At 39.6% G+C, this 13,296-nt stretch overlaps 1 protein-coding gene across 3 annotated transcripts in view; it reads right to left on the bottom strand.

The window, feature by feature from the left end:
• Positions 1–4,021: 4,021 nt before the first annotated feature.
• Positions 4,022–13,296, bottom strand: part of sass6 (SAS-6 centriolar assembly protein) — a 56,037-nt gene continuing 46,762 nt past the window's right edge. For all 3 annotated transcript variants that reach the window (XM_081606695.1, XM_008408171.3, XM_081606696.1), the window contains 10 exons: positions 12,773–12,892; positions 10,516–10,707; positions 9,281–9,475; positions 8,702–8,791; positions 7,338–7,517; positions 5,990–6,071; positions 5,242–5,351; positions 5,000–5,091; positions 4,426–4,517; positions 4,022–4,261 (listed from right to left, as the gene is read on the bottom strand). In XM_081606695.1, coding sequence (XP_081462821.1) covers positions 4,209–4,261; positions 4,426–4,517; positions 5,000–5,091; positions 5,242–5,351; positions 5,990–6,071; positions 7,338–7,517; positions 8,702–8,791; positions 9,281–9,475; positions 10,516–10,707; positions 12,773–12,892 — 1,206 coding nt within the window. In that variant the 3' untranslated portion in view covers positions 4,022–4,208. The remainder of the gene's footprint in view (positions 4,262–4,425; positions 4,518–4,999; positions 5,092–5,241; positions 5,352–5,989; positions 6,072–7,337; positions 7,518–8,701; positions 8,792–9,280; positions 9,476–10,515; positions 10,708–12,772; positions 12,893–13,296) is intronic.

The raw sequence follows: 13,296 nt of genomic DNA, 5'->3' as shown, positions 1-13,296 counted from the left end.
GTCCCAAAGTTTACTTGATGTTAATCCATGAACCAAAACATGTCTGAATCATGTCATAGCAACATCACAACATTGTTTCTCAGTAGTATATGATTTTTACACATTTGATACTGAGCCAAGAGCTAAGTCAGGCTTAGCTCAGAGATTCTTTGTAAATCTGTGGGCACAACTCTAGGATAGCATATATCCTTGAGGAAGGCAGCAGGCAAACAAACACCCATCACAACCAAGGAATGCATCGTAGGATCTCTAACACACAACTTTGTAGCAGTTGAGCAGTAGCAATACTGCCATGCCATCCATCTATCCATTTTCTTCTGCTTATCCGGGGTCGGGTCGCGGGGGCAGCAGCTTCAGAAGGGAGGCCCAGACTTCCCTCTCCCCAGCCACTTCTTCCAGCTCCTCCGGAGGAATCCCAAGGCGTTCCCAGGCCAGCCAAGAGACATAGTCCCTCCAGCTCCTTCCCCGAGGCCTCCTCCCGGTGGGACGTGCCTGGAACACCTCAACAGGGAGGCATCCAGGAGGCATCATGACCAGATGCCCGAGCCACCTCAACTGGCTCCTCTCGACGTGGAGGAGCAGCTGCTCTACTCAGAGTCTCTCCCGGATGACCGAGCTTCTCTCTCTAAGGGAGAGCCCAGCCACCCTGCGGAGGAAACCCATTTCGGCCGCTTGTACCCGTGATCTCGTTCTTTCGGTCATGACCCAAAGCCCATGACCATGGATGAGGGTGGGAAAGTAGATCAACCGGTAAATCGAGAGCTTCGCTTTTTGGCTCAGCTCTCTCTTCACCACGACGGACCGGTACAGCGCCCGCTTCACAGTAGACGCTGCCCCAATCCGCCTGTCGATCTCCCGCTCCCTTCTATTTGACAAAAAACTAGAAAAGATGGTCCAATGTGGAGCAGCATTTTGAAGGAGCTTTCTGACCTTGTTGAATCCTTTCATGATGAACTAGGCAGTTATACACACAAAAACTGGGTTAAATTTTATACTAATCTGAGAATGTCTCCAGTAAATATTTGTGCCACAGCTATAGAATTTATTCAAGAAATGGATCCAAAAAGAAGGAAGCCCCCCAATTTTCTGATTATCTGCTTATCACTTGGGGGCACTCTTTACATGTACTAAGAACATAAAAGTTTTATCTCTAGATCTGTGTTTCTCAACCTTTTTCAGCCCAGCGCCCCCCTAGCCTTTATCCAGGTCCCTCACCGCCCCCCACCAAAGAATTTGTAGACTACTTTGCACTCACTATTATTTTATTATTAATATTACTATCATTATTGTAGATGTTTTGATTTTTATGCTTGTTTCTGTATTTATCATCAAAAATTATTTTCCAGAGAACAAAAAAGTCATAGGAATAGAAATTATTTTCACAGGCGTCTACAAAAAATGCAATGAACATTTAAGTTAAAATTTGTAATAGCCAATCAGAGTGGGAAAAATATTCTTGTTCTTTTCTATTTTCTAGTTGTTAAATATTACACAAAATGACCAGATAAAAGATGTACAGCATGCCAGTTTAAACTTTTATCTATTTGCAAAACGACTGAGCTCTGCAACATTAAAACATGGATAAAACTGTAACTACATTAATCATAGTTATTTTTCTATTCAGTGTTTCTGTTGGTTTCTGGTGGTGCAGCTCTGTGCTGCCTTCAGGAAAATGGGACATCAGAGTATCAACCATAAAACTTCACCCACATGGCATTTATTGTTCAAACCAGAGCTTTCAGTGGAAAAACAAAAGTTCCAGGTCCTTTTAATGCCATACAAATATGAGACAGAAACATTGTCATTATATAGACCTGTCAATAGTCAATAGATTTAAGTTTAATAGTTTTATTGGACAGAAATTACAAAGAACAAATCTGGTTCTTAATCAAATCCTAATGAGTCAAATTGAAAGTGTCATTAACACTGACATGAAAAATAATATTGAAGAAATAAATATATCAAATCTAATTAAAAACATAAGTGTTCAAAAGACCCTTAAATGGTTTAGGTTTGGTGTTGAGTATTACTCTTTGTATTATGTTTTCTGTTCAGCGTTACTTTGTCCCTTAAGGCATACCATAGTTAGGACAGTGATGATGTCATCACCTTGCCGTAGCCAACGTTGCTGATATCTGGTGGGGAAGTTGGGTAACTGGACCGCTGCGCTAACACGTGGGAAAGACTTGGAAGATATGTGTGTTCTCCTTATAAGTGTGCGTCATTGAGAAGTAAGTTGCAATATTTGAGTGTGTACTGCAGCTAAATGAGTGATTTGAAGTTCATTTGTTTGCTATTTCACCCGTTACTAAGTCCGAGCTAACTGCTAGGTGTGTATTGTAGAGCATTGTGCCGAACATGCATATCTACTTTCAGGGGAGCAGAGGCATGATTATTAGTTAACTGTGGAGTTAACTTGCCTTAGTTTGCTAGTAATATTGATGTAGAGGTTTCTTTTTAGTTTATCTAAGGTATAATGGTATGGTGTAATGTGTAATGATAGGACACCTGGAACTTATTTTTTGTATTTTGTTTATTCCAGGAAACCACACACACCTTCATGTAAACACACATTTGTGCTCATCCATGTTCATTGAATCAAACCAGTTTGGAATACAGAACAGTTAAAGGGATCCTGCCTCGTGTCTTCATTAACATCTGCTGCACCTCATCCTCGTCTCTGGTCCTGAGCTGAATCCTGGCCTGAGTGGTGTTCTGGCTGACACTCCAGGTTGAGAGCGGTGACAAACCTGAACAGTGCCTAACAGTCCTTCAACTTTAGAGCAAACTCACCTACAATAAGTGATAAGTTCTTTACTTTTATGGTCTGTAAGATATATTTATTCTCAGTACTAGATGTGGCCTCAACAAACCCATGGCACTTCAACAATATTATTTTACCTTTTACCTAGAAATGGTGTCTGTTTATTCTTGCCATACAGTCCTCTGTATTAATTATTGCTCGAAAGGTCTTGCCATACCAGTTTATTCCTCTGTATTTACTTTAGTTTCTTAGTTTATTCTTGCATTTTAATCTTCATTCATTTCCATTTAGTTCCCTTTGTCCTCTGTCCTCTTTATTATTATTGTATTGTCCTCTTTTGGTTTATTGCTATGTCCACTAGTTTCTTTCCTGTTGCTAGATTTATTTGATCGTTTATTAACCATCAGTAATCTTCACTCATCACCTGCTGCGCCGCCTAATCGTCATGTGTTTCACATCATGTGTTGATTTTCCACTGTTCAGCGTCGGATTCTCTGTTTTTATGCCATAATTCACATCTAGTTCGTCGCTCCGTTTTATGTCCCGCTTCTCCTGTTTCAGAGTTTTGCGCGCGTCTTTTTTTTTAAGCCCCTAAGGTGAAGGGCGGTCGGAAAGCGTATCGATGGGGAAAAGCCAGACCGACATAAACCTTTTAAAACAACGGAAACAATTTCTGCATTCTAAGTATTGAAATTTAAAAGTGCTGTGTTGTTCTATCACCCCCGTTTCATACCGGACCACTTACAGCACCGTGTTAACGCTATACAAATGAACGCTCTCTATCGTGGTGTCACCATGGAGGGATTTCTTGATTTAAATGGGTTCATTTTTCAGAGGGATACACAGTGAGGGTATTGTGATTTTAGCTACCAGTAGCAGGAGAACGGAGCTGCGCCAAGAAGCTAACAAACACTGAATAGAAGAAGAAGAGGAAGAAGAAGAATACAGTTTTACCAAGTTGCTCAAAGTCTAAACTGGTATTGTTGTGCATTTAAGGTGTAAAATTTACCTTCGACCAAACGCCCCCCAAAGGCATCTCAGCGCCCCCCTTTTGTAAAAATGTCCGCCAGCGCCCCCTGCCGTCCTCTGAACGCCCCCTGGGGGGCGGTACCACCCACGTTGAGAACCGCTACTCTAGCTAATGTTTGACTTAAAATTCTCCATAACATTTAAGCCTTTTATTCATCCCTTCAAATTAATAACTGAAATGACTTTCTGACAACAAAAAGGAAAATATCATTTAAAGTAAGAAAGATCAACATTTTGAAAAGTTTAATTTGAAGCCAAAGAGTCACAAAAACAAGTTGAACACCAATAACATGGGGAAGCAATCCCAAATAAGCGCAAAAAGCTTTGGAAAATAAAAACACCAAGGTACAGCGTTGGTTTTGTTTATGATGGAAACCTCCTAGACCCATGGGATGACACCAGAGGAAGAGCTGGCTCATGACGAGAAGTATGCAGAGGTCCCAGAAGGCTTTGTTTTCAAGGCTAACTCTAAAACCCCCCCCAAAAAACAAAGATTCATGAATGGAGATGTTTCAATGAAGTTTTACAAAAATCCTAATTATTTAATTTAAAAGTATTACTACACTGAAGAATAAATATAGGAAAGGAAAGACTGACAAATTACTCAATTTGCAAATGTTCAGTAGTTTTACCTCTTTGGATAATGTTTGATGATAAAGAGTAGGCTGGGATGCCATCCTCTCCGCTGCTGAAGTACTTGGGATCCAGACCAGCGGAGTCTCCACTGTACACAGGAGGAAACACCAGCTTTAAAAAGACAACACTCAAACATTTGGTTTCCTCTAGGACACTTAAGCCTCGACCACATGGAAACCAACATGGTCACTTTCTGTAAATGATTGAGATAAAATGTGTGTCCACATGATAGGATGAAGGGCCACTGAAAACTAAGACCACGGTAATAAAATAAAAAAACCATAATATAATGACTTTATTCTGGTAAAATTAAGACTTTATTCTCAGAATATTAAAACTTTTTTCTTGTATTTTTTCGACTTTATTCTCCAAAGAGTTTGTTCTTGTAATATTAAGATCTTGTAATCTTATTGTTTTTATTTTTTCTTAGATGGCCCTAATTCTCTATCATATGATTCTGACTCTGAATTACAATTCAATTTATAAAATTGTGCTTATAAGTTTCCATACCGTGATCGAAGCTTAAGTTTTGTTATTTGTTGGGTGAAAAGTATTTTGAGCTCAACTCACGACTGTCTGTTGAGCGTCAGATGAACTCTGTGATCAGCAGGAGTAGCGTCTGACGAGACAGCAGGTTTACCAGGCTGAGGGTGAAACTGCACCTAGAAGTAAGAACATACGCGCACACACATACAGTTATATGTATTAAAGTCACAGTATTGATGAAGGTGCAAAATAAAAAGAGCTTGCTGGTTTGGAGTTGAGATGTTAATTATAAAAAGTTGAAAACCTAAGAGGAAAACTCTTCGTACCCTGAGTCCCGTTAGTGTGGATAATCCTGGAGACGAGTCCAGAGGTTCAGCAGGCAGTGACTTTTTGGATAGCTGAACTTCATTTAGCTGCTTATTAAGCCAGTTTATAACTGCAAACGCAGGGAGAAGAAGTGGCATTGAAAATAATTCATCAGTTCATTGTTTAGAGCTGAGCAGAGTACTGGCTCATGCTTCACTGATAAGCTCAGTGTTCAACTGTGGCTCTTGCTTCAGGTAAAACATTTATTTTTTCTTTTCAATCATCTGTATAAACACTAACGTTATACAGAACATATATAACTGAGCGGAGGACATGAGTGGAAAACTGCAGGGGAAGGAAGCCCAGAGTGGGGGGTGTTAGCAGAAGGAGGCCGGACAGCTCAGCATGTAGCCTCATCTCAACAACACCTCTACATGTTCCTGCTGATGTTTCCCCTCCAGATAACTGGATGGAGTACTAAAAGCTGCCAGTCCTTCTGCAGCAAACTAAAGCTGCGTCCAAATGTCTGAGTTTAGCTGGACGCAGTGAGCTGGAGCTCACATCCTTCTGTCCCTGTGGCAGAGCAGAGCGCCAGCTCCTGGATCTGTGGCACCTCAAGGAGAAGAAACTCTACATAGTCGCAGTAGTGGTGGAGACTACTGCTAACCATCTGTCAGTGCAGTCTGAGATGCATTCCTGGGTTTCTAAGGTAAACTATAATTAATCTTGTTAAATAAGGGATAAAAGACGCTCCAGCAGGTTCCTTACCATTTTCATTTGTTTTTAAAACTTCTTTGCTTTCATTTAGCTTTTGCACTGTCATTTCCAACTGCTCCTTCAGTTCTTTGACCTGTAATATACAAATACAATATTTTTCACATTAATCGTTTACATTTATAATACAAGGAGATTTTTTAAAATATTCTCTAAATAAGCCAGGCTTCTAAAATAAAGTGTTTGACTTTAATGTTTGTGTGTGCGATTGCAAGTCACACAGGGTAAGATCCACAACTCACCACAACTGGGTTTCACTTTAGTTTACATTACTTTAAATATTCCTTACTATATAATGTATTATTAATTCATTTTTCTATCACACCTTACAATGTTTATATGGAGTGTACACATATCAGGACTGCTAGGTCAAAATTCAATTTTATGTGGTATTAATACATCTTTCTGTTTTGGTTTCGTGGGTGTTTGGCCTCTCCTTCCTGGCGGGCAAAAGGTGTGGCTAAGGGCTGAAGTATTGCTGATGGCCTCATTGAACAACCACATGCTTCAATATGAGGAGGGACGGGGGAAAGGTTGTGTTTTGGGATTTATTTTATTGTTTTGTGTTAGTCGTCATGTGGCAGCCATTTTATCATCCTCTATTGTATCTATATGGTTTAGCTAAACCAGTATTTAAGTGTATTAAATGTTCATTTTAGGTCAGCTTGTCTTATGTCTGTCAGTTTTATCCGTTATGATTCTGAGTTTAGTGTACTGAGTTGACCTCTTTTAATGGCATGCCAGTTAAGTGTTGGTTTTGTCAATAATTTTTCAGATTTTTGGGGTAAATAAAAACCCACTTTTTGAATTCAACACCTGTACTGCTGTACTGTTTGGTCCATGACAGCATCATTGAATTGAAATAACTTTTTTTGTAAAGCATCTCGAGACGATATTTGTTATGAATTGATGCTATAAGAAAAAACAGAATTACAACTCAAGATTTTCCATAGTTTAACAATTTAGTCATGAGCTGCAAGTCTGAGTTTGGAAGGCCTCCCTATTTGCTCTTGCAAAAACATTATGATAAATGACTTGCAATGATGGTAGCTAGCTACTGAATTGTAGCCACAGTTGCCCCAGGGCAGTCTGACAGCTCCTGTCAGACTGCCCTGTTCAATAAAGGCCACTAGTGCCAAAAATGATCTCAAATAGTCATTTTGCTACATTTTTGATTCTTTAAAGTTATGTTTGTTTCCATACAAAGTGAAGGAGAAAACAATTGACTGCTATGCCGAAATTAAAGACTTACATGGTGTGAAAATAAGCTTGAGGGAAATAAAATTAATAACATGTCTACACCACATGAAAGCTCAGTAAAAACACAACACATCAGACATACCTCCTCTTCCTTACTGAGGAGCTGCCTCTGAGCACTCTGTAGATCCTTGTCAACACTTTCAAGTTTAGTTTGTGTCTCTCGAAGAACCTTTTCCTGTGACACAGTCACAGTATTTTTGACCTTTACTTTTCCAACAAGACCTCGTACCTCTCCTTGCAGTTTCTGGATTATCCCATTAGCCTAAAACAATAAAAAATGTACATTGGACACTGGAACAAATCACAATCAGTCTATAGTCTGGTAAAAAAAAACAGCCCCTTATTCTATGCTTTGCTTCGTCCAGAGGGTCTGGACCCTAAGCTATTGAGAAACGATTGCTTGACAGAGGCATGGACTCTGAAGTTTTAAATGTTATCCAGTTGCTAACATTTACCCATGACATACGTAATGCACCAGTTCTAGGGCTGTTGTAAACAAATATTTTAGTAATCGAGTATTCTATCAATTATTCTTACGATTAATCGAGTCATTTTAAGGGTGCTTATTGGTCCCCCCAAAAAATGACAAAAACCCAGACATTATCATCAGTCAACAAAATCCTCCCAGGCCAAAATTGAAGATGGGATTTTATGCTAATAACACTTAGCTTTCATCAACAACTCATAGGTGGAAGTGAGAGCGCTGTGCAATGCAAATAATGACCCGGATGGAACATGGTGCGCTAAATAATACAACATAATTTAATGAAGCTTCAAGGCAGATACATTTTCCTCGAGGAATTTTAATTAAGTTACTCGGATCATTCGAGAAATCGTTACAGCCCTAGCTAGTTCAATGTCAAAAAGTTTACCGGAAATTGCTTAAACTGTAAACAACCGTTGCCTACTGTGTTAGAGAGAAGTAGCTGTGAGGAGGAGCTTTGTGGAGATAGGCGGGGCTTTGTGGGAACAAGCATTTAGGTGCCCCTGAATAGTTGCCTTGGGAGATTCAAGGATTCCTCAAATATACATGAAAGAATTAAGGCAACGCCGTGGGCATGCTTTTGATGAGGGAATAACATCATGACACGATGTAAAGCTCAAAAAGGTTGATTTTACTGCCCCTTTAGTAAGAAAATTAATAACCATCAACTGAATATATCGGAGTCAGTCTTCCTCTTGTTCTGAGACTGTACATGCACTAATAAGAGGATGATAACCCTACTTATCCATTTGATAACACAATTAGTAGATTAAAATAAATCTTTCAATATCAACAAGAGTTTTTCCCACCAAAAATACTAGAAAAAGAGCTAAGAGGAAACAAAACTCCTTGTCTGTGTTCTAGTAACCCATGCTATCACTGATAACTTGATATGTCTGCCCATGTCTTAGGTGACACGTTGTGTTCAAGGGGTGACATGACAACAGTAAGCTTTAACAAACCTTTAGCAGCTCTTCTGACAGCGATTTTACTGTTGCTTCAAGTTTTCTCAACTGCACTTCCTTATTTTCTGCACTTTCCTCCACTGATTCCTACAACGTAGATTAAAAAGTTTAAAACATGTCTGAAGAAATGACAGATTCTGATCATAGAAAATGTGAGTAAACACGTGAGAAAGTGATGAAACCCCTCCCGGGATTTCATCTTCATTCAGTGGTTGACATGGGAAATCAATGCAGCAGGGCTCTGATAAGGACACCTTATAGTGTTTGTGAACAAACATGAGATTCAAATACAGAGTTTAATAATTAGATGATATGGTATATTCTCTTAGTTCCTTCAGAAAAGGCCAGGGCTTCATAGAGAAACACTGTTTGTTTAACCATTCAGTAAAGGAATACAACATGAAGACCATACCAGGGCGAAAGCAAATTTACACATTTCAGTTCTTGAATATAAACGGAATTATGCAAGTGAAAAAAAAAAAAAAAAAGTTGTTTAGAGAACCAAGAATATTTATTATGACTTCAGTTGACTCACAAACATGACTGTGGAAGCACTAGGGAAGAACTAGCTCCAACCTTCTGCTGCTGAGTGGCCTCCAACACCTCCTTGGTGCGGTACATCACCATTTCCTTATCTTTGACCTCCTGCTCCAGAACAGCCACTCTGACCTGCAGCTGGCTCACTACACACTCCTTTTCATGGACCTCTGTGTCAAGAGTGCTGTTTTCCCTCCTGAGACTCAAGACCTGCTGCTTTAAACGCTGGCATTCCTGCCCACATAAACAGAAAACAGCTTTACAGCACAACACTTCAACCAATGAATGTAATGAATGTCATGGAGAGTTTTCTGGTTTCAAAAAGGAGCGTGTTCTTTACTTATAAAAATAACAGAAATATTCTCAGAGTTCACTTCATACAAAAATTCTAATATAAATGTTAATTTTGTGGTAGAAAAACTATTTCACTCCTCACTTCTTCACCAATCAATTAGATTATCCACAGCAGCTACTTTTGCTTGTTAATCACAGCAGGAGGCTGACCTGATGAGGAGAAGGGTCTAAGCAAAAATAAATAAATAAATAAATAATATATCTACCATTAGCATAACCTTGTATCAATAACATTAATACTTTAGCAAATGATAAATTAATCTAATTCTTAATAGACTCCCTCCAGCTAAGAGATGACCTCTGGGACAGGTTTTACTCTGTGCGCGGTCCAGCGGGATTGTACTGACTCAGTTTGCGCTTTTAAAAGTTTTTTTTTGGTGTTTTTTCAGAAACTGGCAGACTGACAGGACAACTACAACCCCCCCTTTCCCATTGCTTCCCCGCTGTCCGACCATGACATTCGACCTCCTGAACAATGTCGTGCTACGACCACAAGAGGGTTAGAAAACCCTCTTGTGGTCTCTTTGACCTCTCTGTCTACTAGCAGAAGCTTGTGTTCACCTGCATACAAGCACGCCTGATTCAGCGCGTATGAGCGTCGGTGACACAGAGTGTGATCTGGCATTACTTAAAAAGGCTAATAAAATCAACATTAACTGTGAACACCTACAATTACTATATGTCACAATCCTCTTGTGTGGGCAGGTGTCATCAGAAAACATTGCATATGATCTATACTGAAAATCTATGCACAGCCAAAAGCTGAAAATGGCACATCACAAGAAACATCCAGTTATAAAACATTGCACTCACACAGCACAAAGCTACTTCAAGACAAAAGCCAGACAATGAAACCCATGACTGGGTTTTTAAACATGTGAAGTGTAAAAGCAGCAGCAGGCCACAGCCCCATCACCTACCTCTTCAGACCCTGATAGTTTGATTTTTAGGTCTCGGATGATGGACTCGTTCTTATACCTCCTCTCAGTCAGCTCCCTGCAGGAAGTCTCGAGATCAGTCACTCTACTTTGGAGCTGCTGGGAGCTCTTCCTATGAGCAGCTTCCAGGTCCTGACGCAGTCGCTCCATCTCGTGTTGAAATCTGCTCTGTAACTAAATAACAGAACAAAGACAAACATCATTCGATTTTACCTCAAACTGTTGCAGAACAGGCAAAGCAATAATAGGCTTGACCCTTTCGGCTTTAAATGTTAAAATTTTTTCATAAAGCCTCAAAATGCCTGAAAATCCTCAAAGATGCCTAAAAATGCAGCAGAAACTCAAACTCTTTCTCCAGTTTGAGTTTCTCTTCAGTGGCTCCCTTTTATATCAAGAAAATGGTTTTAGCATCTTCTTTAGTGAGATTGAATATTCTGAAAGTGTTAATGGTCAATGTTCTAAGACTGCAGGGGTCTGGTGACTCCTGAAGTATGAGCCCAAAGACCTGAAAGTCTTCCTCTTCATCATTCCATTCTTTAACCAATCCCAGTTGTGAGACAAACACGGTGTGAGCAAGACTCATTTTTTCTCTCTGGTGCTACAAATTACTCTGCAGGGATACAACATGTGGCCCAACAAGGCCAGTCTCTGAGAATGTTAAGTGTTGTAGGAGAACATCTGCAGACCTTACTAATCTGTCAAAAAACAACACTTGATATGGCTGAAGACGTTGGAATGTGGTAGACTAGGGAAGACACCAATGTAAAACTGAAAACCAAACTTCTTTCTAGGATGCGTGCGGACAGGGCAGAGTTAGCAGTGTGTAACTAGATATTAGAATGATGACAGCAAAATGGGTATCATGTCTTCTTAAAGGTCCTGTACCATTCAGAGGGTAACCTGTCGCTTCCAAGGGATTTTTTAGCTTTAAGTCTCGATATGGCTCTTGACATCTCTTCATGTGTTATTGGGGCTGTCAGTCTCCTATTTTGTTCAACTCCAACTGTAGGCAAGTCCAGAGAATTAAGAAATGTGTTTTTTTAGTATCTTTTGAGGAAGGTGGTTGTTTTGGTACTTTCTAAAGGTGTCTTCTACAGCTTCTTGATTATACTGTAAATGATTTGTGGAGGAGTTTTTAATCTTATGTATAGTATTTGCTGCTTTATGAGTTGCCTTGCCAGCAATCTATTTGCCTTAGCTCCTTGTTCATAATAGCCTTGTTTAAGATAACTGAATTTTTTCTGGAGCTCCCCTTTCGGAAGATTGTTTATTTCTTTTTAGATATTTTTTATTTCTTTAAGCAGCTGAATATTGTGGGTTGTTTGACATCCTATCTCGAGAATTTTTAATTTTCCCACCAAATTGATATACAAGACTCTTTTTCTCTGATAGTGTTTTGAGGCTATGGCTATCTGTTTCTCTCTGCGTTACATGCATCCCATAAGCAGGGGCGGATCTAGTAAAATATTTATGGGGTGGCAGGGACTTTTTCAGGGGTGGCAGCATATATGGCAGCTACTAAGGCCAGTGCCTTAGTAGGGTCATGCCCATAAGTCTATTGGACTGATTCCTTCATTGTCATTTTTTTCTACATATTGTTTTATTAATTTTTTATTTGTTCTTCTACTTCTTTCTTGTTCAGAATGCCCATGTTTAATTTCCAAACTGTGTTCCTCCTCCTACTATTTAAGTCTAATTTTACCTGGATAGAAAAGTGATCCGATATGTCTGCAGCTCCGATTTCACACTTAATTACTTTATGAAGGTCCCACTTGTTCATAATCACATTATCAATTCTTGAATGCATGTTATGCGTCATTAAATGTGGTTGTGTATCATTGGAGAATGTGTTTCACTGAGACATGGCTGCATGGTATTATTCACGTCTCCAACGTCTCTCTACCAGGCTTCCTTACTATACAGGCAGACAGAGACTTTAAAAGGAGTGGCAATAGAAAAGTAGGTGGATTAGCAGTGCATGTGAACAACTGATAGTGGTCCAGGACATGTTGCAGTGAAATGTGATCTTTGCAGCCCAGATAATAAACTGTTAGCTGTAAGTTTTCCTCCCTATATTTACCAAACGAGCCACCAGTGTTATTTTGGCAGCGGTTACAACAGCCTAGTGCCTGCCTGCCTCCAGCTGTTGCATTTTCCAGAGCTCAGCTTACCCGTCCCCTGCTGATCTTAGGTGTTGAATTTTAAATTCTTCACTTGAAAACAAGGAACTGAGTCTTACCTCTAAAATTTTCTCCCTCTCTAACTGCAACTCCTCAGAATGACGGCTAGAAAGGGAGCTGGTCTTATTCGTCCACTCTGACCGCAGTTTCTCCAGCTCTTTAGTCTTTTCAGACAGAGTCTAGAAGAGAACACACATCCATTGGTAAATATTTTTGGCTCTGCTTCTAAAAGGCTACAGCAATAATCTGATACATTCTACACATAACAGTTTCAGTTACTTTATAAGTGTAGCGTCGGCACCTGTCGGGCTGAGAGGCCTCAGCCAACTACCCCCCTTTTCCCCTCGTGTGGTTGCATGATGGATGGTTGTAACTGAAACTGCAATTTTGTTGTCTTTGTGACAATGACAATAAATTATTCTGATTCTAGCTCCAAAAATTAAACTATCATCAAATATTCAACATCTTTGTCACTCATTTCAGAAAGTGAAACTTATATAATGTAGATTCATTACAAATGAAGATAAATATTTCCCATGCCTTGTTTCTCGTAATTTTGATGATTCGGGCTTACAAAATTCAG

The sequence above is a fragment of the Poecilia reticulata genome, chromosome 4, assembly GCF_904066995.2.
Source record: "Poecilia reticulata chromosome 4, P_reticulata-male-v2, whole genome shotgun sequence".
Taxonomy (NCBI): domain Eukaryota; kingdom Metazoa; phylum Chordata; class Actinopteri; order Cyprinodontiformes; family Poeciliidae; genus Poecilia; species Poecilia reticulata.
The sequence above is the reverse complement of the archived record's forward strand: the minus strand, read 5'-3'. Positions and strand labels throughout refer to the sequence as shown.